We start from the raw sequence: 20,005 nt of genomic DNA on the forward strand, positions 1-20,005 counted from the left end.
CACAAGGATACTAACATGAACCCATGAGAATGTTACCTAACCACTCTCTGAGCCAGGGAACAGTGTGCAATTGTGGAAGAACTTTTTTTTTTAATGGGAGAAAATATAATGAAAAGTGGAAACTAACAATAAGGGAGTAACAAAAGATCATAAAAGTGAAAATTGAGAAAAATCTCATTCCACAAAAGAATGGGAGGTATACAAATGCAAAAGCAAAAATGTTAGTTCATATGGGGCTTTCTTGGGATTTTTCTGTTATTTGCCCAAAAAAGCTCACTGTTCAGAGTAAAAATCCAGATAGTGTAATTTGAAATAATGAAACACCGTTACCTGGGTTCTCCTTCTTGCTCAGGCAACTCCTCTTCCTCTTCTTCACTGCCACTGTATTCATATTCAGTTTCATCTAAAATAAATTTAAAATTATGCTTTACAGCTATTATGCCAGTCATCAATAAATCACTTGCCTTTTTTGTTGGGTGGAGGAAGGAGATGAGTGTTTATTACTGGGAGAGGGAGGAAGGAAGAGAAGCCTCATTTTCTTAACTTAATGAGATCACAGTCATACAGCACAGAAGGCGGCCCTTCGGCCCACCTTGCCTGTGCCGGCTCTTTGAAAGAGCAATCCAATTAGTCCCACTCCCTCACTCTTTCCCTACAGCCCTGCAAATTCTTCCTTTTCTATCCAATTCCCTTTTGAAAGTTAATATTGAATCTGCTTCCACCACCCTTTCAGGCAGTTAATTCCAGATCATAACTCGCTGCATGGAAAAAAATTCACCTCATCTCCCCTCTGGTTCTTTTGCCAATCATCTTAAACCTGTGCCCTCCAGTTACCAATCCTCCTGCCAGTGGAAATAGTTTTTCCTTATTTACTCTATCAAAACCCCTCAATTCTGAACACCTCTATTAAATCTCCCCTTAACCTTCTCTGCTTTAAGAGAACAATCTAGTCTCTCCACATAACTGAAGTCCCTCATCCCTGGTATCATTTTGGTAAAATTTCCCCTGTACCCTCTCCAAAGTCTTGACATCCTTCCTGAAGTGTGGTGCCTAGAATTGGATACAATACTCCAGCTGAGACCTAACCAGTGATTTATACAGGTTCAGCATAACATCCTTGCTCTTATACTCTATGCCCTCTATTTAAAAAGAGGGCAAGGATCACATATGGCCTTTTAACAGCCATATCAATGTGTCCTGCCACTTTCAAAGACTTATGGATGTGAACCCCTAGGTCTCTCTGTTCCTGCACCCCCTTTAAAATTGCACCATTTAGTTTATATTGCCATTCCTCATTCTTCCTCCCAAAATGCATCAAATGGTGGCAAACTGCACAAAAATGAAGCACTAATATAATGTTGCTGCTTGAGGTCAATTGTCTAACTAGAACACTACCACCAGATATACCAGCCATGTAATTCCAAGATATTACACAAAGCTTTAGCAGTATTCACAAAAGACAGAATATAACTTTGTCCTGGTACTGCTAATACCGGTGAAAAGATTATGGAATAACCATGGTATGACCAACGTTGCCTTTGTTATAGAGGAATGAGCTACATTAACTTCAGGCATGGACTATGGTGAAAGGTCATTTTATAGAGAAAACACAGTCTTTTCATTTGCACAAGGGGCCAATCGAGGAGTATTTTGATGGAAGGAAAGAACCGACCACTCCATAGGTGAAGGGAACCTGCCAAAAGGCAGTGAGAATAATGTTGGTTTATATTCCACTATTGCATGTTTGACTAGAATAAGATGATAAAAAATATATTAAATTGATGGTTTGTAAACCCTTGTGTACTGAGGTATGATGACTGTCTATTACATTTCCAAGTGCTCCCCTCTTGTGGAAACATAATTACAAAATGTGTGCACATACGTATGAATGTGTAGATTAAAATGCTTGCCCTGGTCAAACGGGAGTCATGTTCTAATGTGTAAAGTTATTTCATATTTGTTAACACATGAAGCCTTCCATCAATATTACGTAAATGTTTTTTGCAATTACATCAACATTGCAACAAATACCTTTTTCTCCTCTCTTCTTTCTTGTTCTGTCAATGTGATCTTTCAGCTGGATTCGAACTTGCCTTTCATTTGGCTGGTCACGGATAAATGGATGTTTTAACAGGTGTTCGGTTGAAGGCCGTTGCATGTAATTCTTCACCAAACAGCTCTCTATAAAGCTAAAAAATTTCTTGGACCTGAAAATGTGTAGAAAAAGAAGTTTTACTTAAATGGGTAATGATTTGGAATTTAATTTGAGACAATATCACTTTTTGTCCATTTGGAATTCTTGCTAGGATTCTAATCTGTATACCCATCAGCAGAGTTGACTTTGTTCTAAAGTTTCAGCATTTAGGTTCAACTTAAAAATGACTGTTCATATCTGTACACAGCAAGTATTTATTTTTAATGCTATCTGCAAAGAAGCTTTCACTCAGATAAAATTCAGTATTTTGTATGTGCGTGAGACCATAAAATGTCAATGTACATTTTTTCAGGAACATAAGCACACCACAAATGGTTTCTGACACTTGCAGCACTAGAATTTAAAGGCCGCTTCTGCATTTAACTATCCTACAGTTCTATATAGGCAAGTGTCGTACTGATAAAGAAATCAGTACATGTTTGCCACCATCATCTATGAATCTGAGGCCCAGAAAATTCATTTGAATATTACACAGGTCTTTGGAGGTCAAGATTTAATTGGAAAAATATACTCTGAACAAATGTAAGCAATATAATTGACACAGATGTATATAATTCAAAATAATTGTTCAGAACATTTATAAATACACTATACCCTTTAGTACCTTAGAACAAATCTCAAAAAAGTCTGAGTACCCTCAGAGAAAAAGTCAAGCGTGCTGAGGTGATCAAATGGTTAAAGCAGTGGATTGCTAATCTATTGCGCCAAGGCGGCAATGGTGCGCATCCTAGCCTTGTCAGAGGGCATTTGCCGACAACAAAATTTTTGGAACATGAGCTGCAGGAAAACCTGCCAGTCTACAGAAGTGCCTTGTATTTTCTTCCTGGTCATACAAGAACATATGTAGCCCACCTCAATTGATGCAGTGGATAATAGAACTCCCTATATGGTTTATTTGGACTTCCTGAAATCCTTTGACAAGGTCGAATAACATTAAAATCCATGGGAAACCAGTTAATGCAGGACTGAAGTGCAGCACCTGGATGGAGTAAGTTGAGGAAATTGAAGGGGCTGAGTGAATTACTGCAGCGGTTGCTACTTGGAATGCTGTTGTTTCTTACCTATATAAATGACCTGGACATAGAAACTAATTGCAAACTGATCAAATCTGCAGACAACACAAGTAGAGAAAGCAGTAGGACAGAGGATGCAGATAATGGTTTGCAGGATTTAGACTAAATTATATATTTGGGGGTAGAGAAAGGATAAATTAAATTTAATACTGACAAATTCGAAGTATGCATACTGTGAAAAGAATGAGCAACACAGGTTTTAAATGAAAAGTGTAGAATTAATATGGATTACCCCACATTTAGAGTACTGTGTGCAATTCTGGTAATTACATTTCAAAACAAACATATATGTATTTGAGAAGACACAAACAAAAAACTAGAATGGTCCCAAGTGTAAAAGGGACCAACTATGATTCCTGTGGAAATAGAGTCCTTAAATTCTCAAACAGGAATTAGATATTAAAGAGAATACTGAAGATCATAGGGAACGAGCAAAAGGCTAGGATTAAACTAGATAGTTATGTAGATGAAAACACCTGCACATAATTGATACGGCCAAATAGACTGTTTCTGTAACATTCTATGAAAGATTAGAGAAGCTTAATGTCTGCAGTCTGAAGAAAAGGTTAAAGGGGACCTCCTTGAAGTATACAGAATATTAAATAGCATGGATAAGTTGAAACCAGAATATTACTTCAAGGTCAGCAAGGCATGAAGACATAAATTTAAATTGATGAAAAATAAATTTAAAAGATATTCTATTACAAAAAAAAATTCCCTACGCAAAGGATAACAAACATTTGGAACAATCTGCCTGGTAATGCAGTAGGGTCAAAGACATTAGCAAAGTTCAAAATGCTAGGTTGGATGAGGTGGAATACTAGATGGATGAGCTTGAATGGTTGAATAGCCTTTTCTCAGACTTTTTCTTGCGTTCTTGAAACAAACCAGTTCTGTCACTGAGTGGAATGAATCATATTCTAGATTAATCCCTCTCTGGCTTGAAAAGCCTGTGCGTGTTTGTTTTTTTTTAAAAAGATTTGAACTGCATAACCAGTTCTGAAGACTCACTTGTAGTGAGTGGAGATGCATCCAAAGCTGAGCCCTACAGCAATTGATGATCATATTTAATTAATGTTTTCAATCCCCATCATTGTACAAAAGGAGCAGAAATGTCATCCAGTTGTTAGGATAATATTTATATCCAGTTATGTACAACAACAACTTGCATTTATATAGCACCTTTAACGCAGTTAAACGTCCCAAGGCGCTTCACAGGAGCGATTATCAAACAAAATTTGACACCAAAGTCACATGAGATATTAGGACGGGTGACCAAAAGCTTGGTCAGAGGTAGGTTTTAAAGAGTGTCTTAAAGGAGGAGGAAGAGGTCGAGAGGCAGGGGGGTTTAGGGAGGGAATTCCAGAGCTTCAATACCAATTGAAACAATAATTAATGAGGAAATGTGTTTATTATTTATTTCCAATGGTAATAAATCAGAACAAGGAGATATTGAAGGTGCCCCGATATACAGGCGCCAGAGGTAATCGAATGTATGCCTGGGTAAACTCCCAACGTACAGGCACAAGGGGTAATCAATATTTCGACCAATGAAAGGGGATGAAAAAAATTGACTTTGGGCAGGGCTTTTAAAGAGTGTGAAGATTAGGCATGGTACATCAGCGTATAAAACTCCTGAGTGCCCTAGTAATGTGTTCTGGGCTGTGTGACTGGCCTATCCAAAAGTGTACAGGACAAACAAAGAAGAATATACTGTCTTTCTTCATTCTTTGTGCTGTACTATGCCTAATTCTCTAAACAGAGAATCTCCAACAGCATGTCTCCAAGAGGAAAGGGCCAGCCTGTTCATACTCCAAAGCAGGTCTGTCAAACTACATATCCTTCACCTTCAACTTCAAGAAATGCTTTACAAATGTCCTGCAAGACCAACCATTTGAAGTCACCCCTTATACCAGCAACCAGTTCAGAACTTTCTTTCAGAGGTAGTAGAGTGCAAGAGATAACATTCACTCAAGATAGCATGTCCTCTGCTGTTTAAATATGTAATAAATCCACTTCTAATAATCTGGTTCCATAGGTCCAGCCTCACAATATATCCAGTTACAGAATGTCTGACTCTTGGGCAAGCTTCTTGAAATGGAAAACAAACTAGTATGATCCCTATAGTGAAAAGAATCTCTCTGGTCCTCATTTTTAAATAAATCAGTCTAATGGGTCTACTTAACTTTAAGGGTGGGCAGAGAGGAAAGTGAATGGTGGTACAGGGAATAGGTATTCTTTTGGCTGATCTGGAAACTGGAACTCAAACAACTGACTCCAACAAAGAATATGTTTTCTGATACGGAATGGAATCATCCTTCAACGTCAAGATAATGTGGACCCTGGAATTTGAGATGATTTAACTTTGGAAATTCACCATAGTTCTGATTCTGCTTGAACTTGGTGACAGCTTAATTCTGGGGATAGGTTGCAATGGTAGTGCAATGATACTGGAGAACAAATCTGAACCATTATCCAATGATTGGACATAATCTATAGAGATAATCAGCTGATTTTAACGATGTTACTGCCATAAATGTTATTGACTTCCAATTTAAAACTTAATTTTGTGGTTGACATTTAAATATCAATGTATGGTATGCTGAACATTTTCTTTCAACACAATCTTACATGAAATTATTTACTTCATGAAAGTTTTTGTGAAAGGTAAATTTATGATAAAAAATTTGATTCATACGCATGGGAAACTGCTAAGAATAGATCTATACGTTTAAAAAGATTTTGCAGTTAGGGAAGTACTAATAAATTTAAAATCAAAACACAGGAATCTGAAAAACCTGGTATACAGGGTTCAAAACAGGATGGGGCAAAGAAGAGGAAGGCCACAGGATTGCAAAGGAAAAACTGCCATTAACTAAGCACCAAAAGTTAAACAGCTATTGTGTAATTGTAATTTAAATTGTTTCAATTAAAGTTGTACTGGTCATGAATTAATCAAGCCATTGTTTTGCACCATTATTGTGCTGATCTCCTCTCATTCACAACACTTTCACCTGAACTTTAAAATGCATTTACATATACAATCGCTAAATCTAAGTTTTAAAATTAAATTTTGTTACAAATAAATTCACAAAATGATCCATGACTCACAGCTTGAACTCTCATGTACAAATGTATGAACCTACGGTACATGTTAATTTGCAAAAGCTAAGTATACCATTTGCAAGAAAACATCCATCTTATACAGCAGACTTTGAAATGCTGTGTGTACAGCTGAAAGGGGAACAATCAACTTTGTACAATTGTTGGGAAAACTTTTTCTTTCCAACAATGAACATGCAACACCTATTAAATACTAAACTTCAGTTTCTTGCAGATAGTCATTTTGATGAAGATGCTGAGCTTTGGTCTCTCCCTTCCTAAAACGACAATGAACTCCTTTAACATAATCACAACCCATTCATTTCGATGGGGTTGGAAAATCACAGCTACTGAGCAACATAATGAGAAATTAACATTCGATAGTGAAAAATCAAAAGAATTGAATAAAGCAATTAAATTGCTGAATCATTGCCCACTGACACAAATGTACCTACCATTTCTTAGACTTCAGTCGCGGGGGTGGATTCCTGGGAATGAGGAAGAGTGCTCTCATTGGGTGCATGTCGCAGAGGGCTAAAAGTAGAAATATGTAATTAAGAACAGTTGCCTGAACTATAGTACTCCAACAAATAAACATAACAAATTATACGACCCAAAATGAAAATTCATGATTTATTTAATGAAATTTAAATCATTCAGGGTTCATCTGATTATTTTTCCTCCCCCTCTTCCTACCCCTGACCCCCAATGCAAGTCAAATGGCAGCACAGATTTTAGCCCAGAGATTATAATGCAACTACACCTCTCATTATCAACTTGGTGGTGGTGGTGGGGGGGGGGGGGGGGGGGGGGGAAGAAATCTAATGCTAGGTATAAATATGAATTAGCCAATAGCAGTTGTGTGAAATCCATTTGGGAATGATTGTCTCCACTTTTCTCTCCTTGCCAATGGAGAACAACTTGAGCCTCACTTACACGCTTAACTTGGTCTTATTCCATAAAAAAAAGTGCTTTTCAGAGTGATACCAACCCAATAATAGAAACATTTTCTTGTCCACTTTTCTCCAGATCAAAAGTGGTTTGGCATTTAACTGACAACCAAGTCCACTCAAGAAAGCATCAAAACAGCCAATGAGACACACATTTGGCCTGCTAACTGGTGTAGTATGACAGCAATATCAAAAAATGTTTTACAAAAATCTAATTTTAAGCAATGCAGGTTATCCACATTCACTTTGCACAATAGGGAAGGAAACAAATTACAGTTTTATCCTGCCTCAGTAATGTGTCCTGATAAGATTAGGTTTTCACAGCACAATGAATCATCATTGTACTACATGTCTACTTTCTTTCATAAGTGAACTCAAAATAACGTTATTATTTACCACAGTATATTATTTGTTAATTAAGTACTGTTATTAAACATATACTAGATATGCTTTTATGAAAAACAAAATACTTTTATGGATCTGTGCTGAAGCGGTAGAGTTGACGTTGATGTGCAATGAATCAGACTTTTATCACACAGGTCATATGAACCACAGAGCACCTCTTCTACAATATCACAATGGTCATTAGACAGATCGACGAGGGAGAACATTCAACCCACCTTTGCTAATGCATCCATAAATACATTCCCCCATCATGCCATCTATCTCTGGATTTTTGCTTCCACTAAAGGACCCAGAACACCATTCCAAGTGTTGATCATCCTTTCTGTGAGGTTCAAGATATTTGTCCTAAATTTTCCTTTCACCAATTCTAGCTTATGTCCCCTTGCTCTAGTATCATGGTTTGCTTTGAAGTAAATGCGGCTGATTTACATTATCTATGCTCTTCAATACCTTGTATACTGCTATAAAGTCCCTTCTCAGTCACGTCCCTTCAAGACTAAAGATCACCAGTTTCTGCCTTCGTGCCCTATAACTCAATCCTTCAATGTAATGGATCAGCCTAATTATTGGCTCTTTTCCTCACCTCGAAAGCTTGAATGTCCTCATGTCTCGGTGACCAAAACTGAATAATGTTCAACTTAAGATGCAGTCTGTACAATCTTCAGATTTATACTCAATTGACCTAGCAATATAACAACATTCTGTTTGCTTTGCTTATTGCTGTTCTACAGTTATTTGACACATTAAGAGCTGAATTTATCACCCCCAGATCCTTTTCCACTTCACCTTCAGCTATTTTCATGCCACCAACTGTATACCTGTGGCTTCCTCTTATCCTTTATGTTTAAGAAGTTGTACTTGTCTGTATTGAATTTTCACAACCAATAGTTTGTCCATTTGCAGATCTTACCTGATTACTTTTGTAGTGCCTCCCCACTTGACTGTCTTTCTCCTCCGCCACCCCACCCTCACTATCATCTGCAAATTTGTATTGAGTTTTTGAATACAAGTCATGAATGTAATTCAGAAACAGTAAGTCGCAACACCGATCCCTAGAGCACTCCACTCAGTATTTTCCCCCTGCCTGTCACCATGGCATCACTCTCCGAACAAGTACCTGCTGATTCCTTTCCTTCAGCCAATTCTTTATATAAAACTAGGTTTTTATCCTGAATTCCCACTATGTTTAGTTTCAGTAGCAGTCTTTCAATGAGGACCTTTACTGAAAACCTAAGTGCATCATATCATATGGGGATGTCACTGTCCATTCAGAGGTCAATTCCTCAATAAAAGTCAAGGAGGTTCCACAGTGATGTTGACTTTTACGATCTTACTCTCATAGGCAATTCTCAAGTTTGCTCTTGATAATTATTTTACTAGTTACTGAAGTCAGACTGATGGGTCGACAGTTGCCCACATCAGATTTGCCCCCTTTCTTTAACATGGGCACTATGTAAGCTTGTTTTCAATCCAGTGTGACCTCCCCAACATTCAGTGACTCCCTCATGATCATCAGCACTTGACAAATTTTGTCCCTATATTCTTCTCATACTCTGGGATAGATACCATCAGTCCTTGCGGATTTGTTCATTTTGAGCCCTTTATGCCTGTCTAGAACCTCAAGCTTATTGATATCGACGTCTGTAAATCTACATGCTTATTTCCATGAATGCATGACGTTAGTGCAGTCTTTCCAGCGAATATTTTAAGGAAGTAATCAGAGTATGTTGACTGTTCTCCGTTCATCTTCAGTTTCATTCCTACTGGCATTCTTTAAGCTTTTCATCTCATCACTGACTGTCCTTGTGCTGCTTTGTTATGGGAACAATTTATTGCTGTTATGTTTAGCATCTGTTCACTTTTAGTTCTCTTTCTGCCCTTCTGATCACACTTTTATCATGCTTCCGGAACTTCCTGCATTTTTCCCAATGTCCTATCCGTCTTCCTGCAGGCATTGAGGGTCAACTTTCTCCACCCGTTCCCCCGCAATTGTCTGGCTGATGATCCATTTAATATTGTGTTTTATTTAGGATAATTGTATCTGAATATTCTCTGAAGTACAGTCCATATTAATCATCTTGATTTTTCCCACTCAGATAACCTTTATTGCCTTATTAAGTGATATCATATCAACTCATAATGCACTCAGTCATACACTGAGATGGCCATTTCATATGTGACCCTTCAAAACCATCATTAAAAGCTTTATCCTAACCATCATTGAATATATTCAAACCAACTGTGTCACTCAATTTTCTTGGATTTCACAGCCTTGGTGAATGCTTATAATCATTAAGGTAAAGAATGGGATGTTGCTGCTAGGAATGGAACACTCTTCCATTTTGTGCATTTAAGATCAACATCTGGTACTCCCAGGTCAGGTGCAGAGGTCAAATAGACAGTAAAGGTCCCTGCCACACTCCGACAATATGCCTCAACTCCAATCTTACATAGATAGATTTACAGAGAATGTACAGCACAGAAACAGGCCATTCAGCCCAACAGGTCCATGTTGGTGTTAATGCTCCAAACGAACCTCCACCACCCCCCCCCCCACTTCATCTAACCCCATCAGCATATCCATCTATTCCTATCTCCCGCATGTGTTTATCTAGCTTCCCCTTAAATGCATTTATGCTAGTCGCCGCAACTACTCCTTGTGGTAGCGAGTTCCACATTCTAACCACTCTCTGGGTAGAGAAGTTTCTCCTGAATTCCCTATTGGGTTTATTAATAACTATCTTATATTTATGTCCCCTAGTTCTGGTCTCCCCCGCAAGTGGAAACATCTTCTCTATGTCTACCCGATCAAACTCTTTCATAACCTTAAAGACTGCAAGTTGGCATAGGGACAAACAGATTAGATGGTTAAATGTGTGGTTGAAAGAGTGGTTTGAGAAGCAAGGGTTTCAATTTATGGGGCACTGGCGCCAGTACTGGGGAAAGCGGAAGGTGTTCCGTTGGGACGGACTCCACTCAAACCGGGCTAGTATCAGTGTCCTGGCGAAGCGAATAACTAGGGCAGTAGATAGGGCTTTAGACTAATGAGAGGGGGTGGATTCAGGTACGGGTAAATTTATATGTCTAAAGAGAAAAGTCAAGGCTGCAGAGCAGAGTAGCGATTTGGGTAAAAACAAGCAGAGTGTGACAGGCAGGGACAGTGTTTAACAAACGTAACAAGTATTAGTGACTAAGGTCACATCAGGGAAAAATAGTAAAAAGTTAAAATGAATGACACTATATTTGAACGCATGAAGCATTCGTAACAAGATAGATGAATTAATGGCACAAATAGAGATAAATGGGTTTGATCTAGTAGCCATTGCTGAGACGTGGTTGCAGTGTGACCAAGGTTGGGAACTAAATATTCCAGGGTACTTGACTTTTAGAAAAGATAGGAAAATGGAAAAGGAAGAGAACGGGGAGGGGGGGGGCGGTGGCCCTAATAATAAAGAATGAGATAAAGACAATAGTAAGAAAGGATCTTAGCTCAGAATATCAGGATGTAGAATCAGTATGGGTGGAGCTAAGAAATAACAAGAGGCAAAAAACACAGGTGGGAATAGTTTATAGGCCTCCTAACAGTAGTTATAGTGTTGGACAGAGTATACATCAGGAAATTAGAGGAGCATGTAACAAGGGTAATGCAATATTCGTGGGGGGCCTTAATCTTAATATAGACAGGGCAAACCAAATTGGCAAAAGTAGTTTGGAGGACAAGTTCATGGAATGCATTCGAGAAAAGTTTTCTAGAACCATTTGTCAAGGAACCAACAAGGGAACAGGCTATTTTAGATCTTGTCTTGTGTAATGAGACAGGGTTAATTAGTAATTTTATAGTTAAGGAACCTCTGGGGAGAGTGACCATATGATGGAATTTCAAAGAGTTAGAGCAATGTAGTTAAGTCCGAAACTAGGCCTTAAATTTAAACAAAGCCAATTACATAGGTATGAGGGGCAAGTTGGCTAAGGTAGATTGGGAAATTAGATTGAATGATATGATGGTAGATAAGCAATGGTGAACATTTAAAGAAATAATTCATAATTCTCAACGAATATACATTCCCTTGAGGAATAAAATCTCTATGGGAGAAGTGATCCAACTGTGGCTAACTAGAGAAGTTAAGGATAGTAGTGGATTAAGAGAGGCTTACCATATTGACAAAACGAGTAGTAAGCCTGAGGATTGGAAGGGTTTTAGAACCAAGAAATTGATAGAGAGAGAAAATTGAATATGATTGTAAAATAGTAAGAAATATAAAAACGGATTGTAAGAGTTTCTACAAAGAGATTAGCGAAAGTAAACATGGGTCCCTTAGAGGCAGAGACAGGAGAAATTATAATGGGGAATAAGGAAATAGCAGAGATGTTAAACAAATATTTTGCATCTGTCTTCACACAAAAAACATACCGGAAATAGTGGGGAACCAAGGGTCCAATGAGAGTGAGGAACATAAAGTAATTAAGATTAGTAAAGAAAAGTACAGGAGAAATCAATGGGACTAAAAGCCATCAAGGAGCAGCTGCAGGGCATTCTGGAAGGGGAGGGTGAACAGCCAGTAGTTGTGGTCCATCTCGGTACCAATGACATAGGTTAAAAAAAAGGGATGAGGTCCTGCAAGGTGAATTTAAGGAGTTAGGAGATAAATTAAAAAGCAGGACCTCAAAGGTAGTGATCTCAGGATTACTACCAGTGCCACATACTAGTGAGTATAGGAACAGGAGAATAGACCAGATGAATGCGTGGCTGCAGGGATGGTGTAGGAGGGAGGGATTTAGATTCCTGAGACATTGGGACCGGTTCTGGGGAAGGTGGGACCTGTACAAGCGGGACGGGTTACATCCGAGCAGGACCGGGATTGACGTCCTCGCAGGGGTGTTTGCTAGTGCAGTTGGGGAAGGTTTAAACTAGAATGGCAGGGGGATGGGAACCTGAGCAGGAAGACAGAGGAGGAGGAAACAAGGATAGAAACAAAAGACAGAATGGGAAGAAGCAATGGTAGAAGCCAGAGAAAACAAGGGCGAAAAACAAATAGGGCCATAGTGCATAATAAAACTAAGATGACTAGCAATCTTAAAAAGACAAGTCTGAAGGCATCGTGTCTAAATGCGCGGTGCATTCGCAATAAGGTAGATGAATTAACAGCGCAGATAGATATTAACGATTATGATATAGTTGCGATTATGGAGACATGGCTGCAGGGTGACCAAGGACGCGAACTGAACATCTAGGGGTATTCAATATTTAGGAAGGACAGACAAAAAGGGAAAGAAGGTGGGGTAGCATTGTTAGTAAAGGAGGAAATCAATGCAATAGTGAGGAAGGATATTGGCTCAAAAAATCACGACGTGGAATCTGTATGGGTGGAGCTAAGAAACACCAGGGGGAAGAAAACGTTGGTGGGGGTTGTCTATCGTCCCCCAAACAGTAGTGGAGATGTCGGGGAGGGCACGAAACAGGAAATTAGAGATGCATACAAGAAGGGTACAACTATAATCATGGGTGACTTTAATCTACATATGGATTGGTCAAACCAAATTAGCAATAATACTGTGGGGGAGGAATTCCTGGAGTGTGTACATAATGGTTTTCCAGACAAATATGTTGAGGAACTAACTAGAGAACAGGCAATCCTAGTCTGGGTATTGTGCAATGAGAAAGGATTACTTAACAATCTTGTGCGGGGTCCCTTAGGGAAGAGCGACCATAAAATGATAGAATTCCTCATTAAGATGGAGAGTGAAGTAGTTGAATCCGAAGCTAGGGTCCTGAATCTAAATAAAGGAAATTATGAAAGTATGAGGTGTGAGTTGGCTATGATAGATTGGGGAACTTTACTAAAGCAGGATGACGGTGGATAGGAAATGGCTAATATTTAAAGGCAGTAGTAAGAAAGGATCTTCGCTCAGAATATCAGGATGTAGAATCAGTATGGGTGGAGCTAAGAAATAACAATGTGCAGGAATTACAACAATTATTCATTCCTGTCTTGCACAAAAATAAAACAGGAAAGGTGGTTCAATCGTGGCTTACAAAAGAAATTAGGGATAGTATTAGATCCAAAGAGGAGACATATAAAATTGCCAGAAAAAGCGGCAAGCTTGAGGATTGGGAGCAGTTCATAATTCAGCAAAGGAGAACAAAAAGATTGATTAAGAGGGGAAAAAGAGAGTAAACTAGCAGGGAACATAAAAACTGACTGTAAAAACTTCTATAAATATGTCAAGAGAAAAAGATTAGTGAAGACAAATGTAGGTCTCTTACAGTCAGGATTGGGGGAAATTATAATGGGGAACAAAGAAATGGCAGTACAATTAATCACATACTTTGTGTCCTCCTTTGTGAAGACAGAACCAAATAACCTGCCAGAAATGTTAGGGAACCAAGGATCTGGAGAGAGAGAGGAACTGAAGGAAACCAGTATTAGTAAAAAAAAGTGCTAGGGAAATTAATGGGGCTAAAGGCTGACAAATCCCCATGGCCTGATAATCTACATCCCAGAGTACTAAAGGAAGTGGCCCCGAAAATAGTGGATGCATTGGTGATCATCTTCCAAAATTCTATAGACTCTAACAGTTCCTACAGATGGTGGCAAATGTAACCCCACTATTTAAAAAAGGAGGGAAGAGAAAAAACAGGGAATTACAGACCAGTTAGCCTAACATCAGTAGAGGGGAAAATACTAGAGTCTATTATAAAAGATGTGATAACAGAACACTTCGAGGTCATTAACAGGACTGGATAAAGTCAGCATGGGTTTATGAAAGGGAAATCATGCTTAACAAATCTACTGGAGTTTTTTGAGGATCTAACTAGTAGAATAGATAGGGGAGAACCAGTGGATGTGGTGTATTTGGATTTTCAGAAGGCTTTTGATAAGGTCTCACACAAGAGGTTAGTGTGGAAAATTAAAGCACATGGGATTGGGGGGAATATACTGGCATGGATTGAGAATTGGTTGACATACAGGAAACAGAGTGTAGGAATAAATGGGTCTTTTTCTGGGTGGCAGGCAGGGACTAGTGGGGTATCGCAGGGATCAGTGCTTGGGCCCCAGCTAGTCACAATATATATCAATGATTTGGATGAGGGAACTAAACGCAACATTTCCAAGTTTGCTGACGACACAAAGCTGGGGTGGAATGTGAGCTGTGAGGAGGATGCAAAGAGGCTCCAATGTGATTTAGACAGGTTCAGTGAGTGGGCAAGAACATGGCAGATGCAGTGTAACGTGGATAAATGTGAGGTTATCCACTTTGGTTGTAAAAACAGAAAGGCAGATTATCTGAATGGTGACAGATTGGGAAAAGGGGAGGTGCAATGAGACCTGGGTGTCATTGTACACCAGTCGCTGAAAGCAAGCATTCAGGTGCAGCAAGCAGTTAGGAAGGCAAATGGTATGTTGGCCTTCATTGCAAGAGGATTTGAGTACAGGAGCAGGGATGTCTTACTGCAGTTATACAGGACCTTGGTGAGACCACATCTGGAAGATTGTGTGCAGTTTTAGCCTCCTTATCTGAGGAAGGATGTCCTTGCCATGGAGTGTGCAGCGAAGGTTTACCAGACTGATTCCTGGGATGGCAAGACTGACGTATGAGGAGAGATTGGGTCAACTAGGCCTGTATTCACTAGAGTGTAGAAGAATGAGAGGTGATTGCATCAAAACATATAAAATTCTAACAGGACTAGACAGACTAGATGCAGCGAGGATGTTCCTGATGGCTGGGAAGTCCAGAACCAGGGGTCACAGTCTCAGGATACGAGGTATGCCATTTAGAACCAAGATGAGGAGAAATTTCTTCACAGAGGGTGGTGAACATGTGGAATTCTTCACCACAGAAGGCAGTGAGGCCAAGTCATTAGATGTATTCAAGAAGGAGATAGATATATTTCTTAATGCTAAAGGGATCAAGGGATATGGGGAAAAAGCAGGAACAGGGTACTGAGTTAGACGATTAGCCATGATCATTTTGAATGGCGGAGCAGCCCCAAAAGGCCAAATGGCACACTCTTGCTCCTATTTTCTATGTTTCTATGTAAATTCCCTGGACCTGATGGGCTACATTCTCAGGTTTTAAAAGAGGTGGCTGCAGAGATAGTGGATGCATTGGTTTTGATCTTTCAGAATTCCCTAGACAAATCTATTAGTTTTTTTTAAAATGAGGTTATAACTAGTAGGGTAGATAAGGGGGAACCAGTGGATGTAGTATATTTGGCTTTTCAAAAGGCATTTGATAAGGTGCCACACAAGAGGTTGTTACACAAGGTTAGGGTTCATGGGATATGGGGTAATATATTAGTATGGATTGAGGATTGGTTAACGGACAGAAAAGAGAGAGTAGGAATAAACGGGTCATTTTCGGCTTAGCAGGTTCTAACTAGTGGGGGGGCCGCAAGGATCAGTGCTTGGGCCTCAGCTGTTCACAATATATAACAATGACGTAAATGAAGGGACCGAGTGTAATGTATCCAAGTTTGCTGATGATACAAAGCTAGGTGGGAAAGTAAGATGTGAGGAGGACGCAAAGGTATATAGACAGGTTAAGTGAGTGGGTGAGAAGTGGCAGATCGAGTATAATGTGGGGAAATGTGAAATTATCTACTTTGGTAGGAAGAATAGAAAAGCAGAACATTTTTTAAAAAGGTGAGCAACTAAGTCAGAGGGATTTGGGTGTCCTTGTACACGAATCACAGAAAGTTAACATGCAGGTACAGCAAGCAATTAGGATGGCAAATAGTATGCTAGCCTTTATTGCAAGGGGGTTGGAGTATAAGCATAAGGAGGTCTTGCTGCAATTATATAGGATTCTGATGAGACCATACCTGGAGTAATGAATACTGTTTTGGTCTCCTTACCTAAGGAAGGATATACTTGCCTTAGAGGGGGGGCAATGAAGGTTCACTGGATTGATTCCTGGGAGGAGAGATTGAGTAGAATGGGCTATATTCTCTGGAGTTTAGAAGTGATCTCATTGAAACATATAAAATTCTGAGCGCGTTTGACAAGGTAGATGCTGAGAGGCTGTTTCCCTGGCTGGAGAGTCTAGAACTAGGGGTCGTAGTGTCAAGATAAGGGGTCAGCCATTAAGGACTGATTAGGAAAAATTTCTTCACTCAAAGGGTTGTGAATCTTTGGAATTCTCTACCCCAGAGGGCTGTGGATGCTCAGTTGTTGAGTATATTTAAGACTGAGATCACTAAACTTTTGGACACTAAGGAATCAAGGGATATGGGGATAGGGCAGGAAAGTGAAGTTGAGGTAGATGATCAGCCATCATCTGATTGAATGGGGCTCGAGGGGCAATATGGCCTACTCCTGCTCCTATTTCTTATGTTCTCATGTTCTAACTCGTCACCCCTCAGTCTTCTTTCTACAGAAAAAGAGCCCCAGCTTGCTCAAATCTTTCCTGATAGGTAGAACCTCTCAGTTCTGGTATCATCCTAGTAAATCTTTTTTGCACCTTCTCCAGTGCCTCTATCTTTTTTGTATTGTGGAGACCAGAACTGTGCACAATACTCCAAGTGTAGTCTAGCCAAGGTTCTATACAAGCTTAACATAACTTCTCTGCTTTTCAATTCTAACCCTCCAGAAATGAACCCCAGTGCTTGGTTTGCTTTTTAATGTTATTAGCCTGCGTAGCTTTTAGTGATGTCTGTATCTGTACCCACAGATCCCTCTGCTCCTCTACTCCATTTAGACTCTAATTATCCAAGCAGTATGTGGCTCCCTTATTCTTCCTACCAAAATGTAATACCTCACACTTGAAATTCATTTGCCAATTACACGCCCATTCTGCAAGTTTATTAATGTCTTCCTGTATTTTGTCGCAGTCCTCCTCGATATTAACTATACCCCTAAGTTTGGTATCGTCTGCAAATTTTGAAATTTTACTTCCAATTCCAGAGTCTAAATTGTTTATGTATATGGTGAACAACAGTGGTCCCAGCACAGATTCTTGTGGAACATTTTCCACCTTTTGCCAGTCTGAGTAACAGACTTACAGGAGCATCCCGTCCTACCCCGGCATGTGTTTTCCCATTCACAGCTGATTCATGGCAAATCATCAGCAGATTTGTGAGGCTCCCCAAACTCATATAATTGAAGATTCACAACCAGAAGAGTAAAACTTCATCTCATCAGGCTGACTGGATTTAAATGTTGGTCTTAGATAAAATCGCAGCATTTTATTTCACAGTCCCCCATTAAACATTTCATGATGTTACTTACGAGGTGCTCCTTCTCCCATTTCGATAGCTGTGATCCCCAACGACCATAAGTCACTCTGCAAGAGAACAAAACATTAGCAACCTGCTCAGCTTTTAATTCTGGATTCACAGTATGACTATGCAATATGATTCCATTCTGCTGTACATGGAAATTATTAATCAAGTAAAATTGTAAATATAAATCAGAAGTATATATCAATTGCATGCATACACAGAATGCAACAGGTTTTAAGCACAGGGTTTCCTCCAGCATACAGGGGATACTACACTGAAACTTACTATCAATTTTGTGATGCATACCATCATCAATGGAATCTTACACTGACCTACTAACTGGAGAAACCCATCTGTCTAACAAGTGTACAGAAATATTAACCATGAACCAGAAACTCGTGACTGAGCAGTACCAGGTGTTGTGGTTTTATTAGTGACATTAGAAAAACTACTAAAACAAAATGCACCAGAAGAATATAAAAGGAAGAGGTTAAGTCATGTGAAGAGTGGTGTGTCCCAGGGATCTGTGCTGGGATCTCTCTTGCTTTCTATTTACTTCAATGATTTGGACATAGGCACAAGAGGGATGGTAGCAAAATCTGTGGATACCATCAAATTAGAAGCAGGGCAAATTGTGGGGAAGAATGCAGGAGGACATAAACAGATTAGTGGAACAGGCAAATAGATGAGATATGACAGCAGATGCAGTTCAATGGAGAGAAATGTGAAGCAGTACATTTTGGGAAAAAATTATTTTGAATTTGTGCAAAAAATTGGTTAGGCAACAGTTGAGAGTACTGCATGCAGTTCTGGACACCCCATTATAGGGAAGATACTAGTCACGGAAAAGGCAATATGAAAATTCAGTAGAATTATACCAGAAATGAGAGGCTATAGTTATTAAGAAAGGCTTGAAACATTGTTTTATTTCCCTACTGGAACAGAGAAGGTTAAGGGGGCTCCAATAGAGGTTTTTAAGTTTAGGAAAGGTTTGGAGCAGGATACATAGCAAAAAATTGTTTCCACTGGTTGTCAAATCCATAATAGGGCATAAAGTTAGGTTCATCACCAGAGGAATGAGGAAGTAGCGAAGATTTTTTTTCCACAGAGGATTTAGAACATGGAATGTTTTACCACAAATACCTATTGAGGCAGAGACTATGACAGTGTGTAAAAGGGAACTAAATAAGTATCTGAAAATTAAGAAAATATAAGAGCATACAGGGAAAGATCAGGGAAAAGGAAATAGAGTGGATAGCTCCAGTTGAAGAGCTAGCATCAGCACATGCATGGATGGGCTGAATGGTCGCCTTTAGTGCTGTAACTTCTAGGATAGATTATGCTGTTTCTATTTGAAGATTGCCCTCAGACCTGGTTTAGAGAAGTTATTGTGCCTGAAAGTGCAAAGGAGATAAATTAACAGAGTTGAAATGATGAGTTCCGAAATACCCCAAGTTAATAACTGAACTCTGATGTCAATTCAACTTTCTTATGCTGTTAAACACAGTAAAAATAGAAGGCAGCAGGAAGTACACCTCAGCATTCTGTACTAGTTCAAAAAAGTCTATGCGGTGCTTTTTTAATATTTTCCCCTGGCCTCTATTCTTTTATCCCCTCCCCCGCCCCTCTGTTGTGCTGTGGGAACCCATATAAATGTAGTGACCCCTAAATCTCCTACTCAACCACAAACAGAACGAATATTTTCCGTTATTAAAAATGGTAGCTGCAATAAAATTGTGCTAAATGCCTCCAAATAGTATTAAAGAAATGTACTGACTCACAATTCATAGCATTTTGATAAACCAACGATTACATCTAATGTACAGCACAGGAACAGGCCATTCAACCCAACAGGTCCATGCCAGTGTTTATGCTCCACACAAGCCTCCTCCATTCCTACCTCATCTCACCCTGTCAGCATATCTTTCGATTCCTTTCTCTCTCAGGTGTTTATCTAGCTTGCTCTTAAATGCATGTATGCTATTCGTCTCAGCTACTCCTTGTGGTAGCGAGTTCCACATTCTAACCATTCTCTAGG

General features: G+C 39.3%; 1 protein-coding gene across 4 annotated transcripts in view; it reads right to left on the reverse strand.

Moving 5' to 3' along the window:
- The window catches only part of LOC137322955 (mitogen-activated protein kinase kinase kinase kinase 4), a 308,879-nt gene that overhangs the window by 75,108 nt on the left and 213,766 nt on the right, over window positions 1-20,005 (reverse strand). For all 4 annotated transcript variants that reach the window (XM_067986215.1, XM_067986216.1, XM_067986214.1 and 1 more), the window contains exons 8-11: window positions 17,975-18,029; window positions 6,846-6,924; window positions 2,032-2,207; window positions 331-403 (exon numbers count right to left, since the gene is read on the reverse strand). In XM_067986215.1, coding sequence (XP_067842316.1) covers window positions 331-403; window positions 2,032-2,207; window positions 6,846-6,924; window positions 17,975-18,029 — 383 coding nt within the window. The remainder of the gene's footprint in view (window positions 1-330; window positions 404-2,031; window positions 2,208-6,845; window positions 6,925-17,974; window positions 18,030-20,005) is intronic.

The sequence above is a fragment of the Heptranchias perlo genome, chromosome 6 (assembly GCF_035084215.1).
Source record: "Heptranchias perlo isolate sHepPer1 chromosome 6, sHepPer1.hap1, whole genome shotgun sequence".
Lineage (NCBI taxonomy): Eukaryota > Metazoa > Chordata > Chondrichthyes > Hexanchiformes > Hexanchidae > Heptranchias > Heptranchias perlo.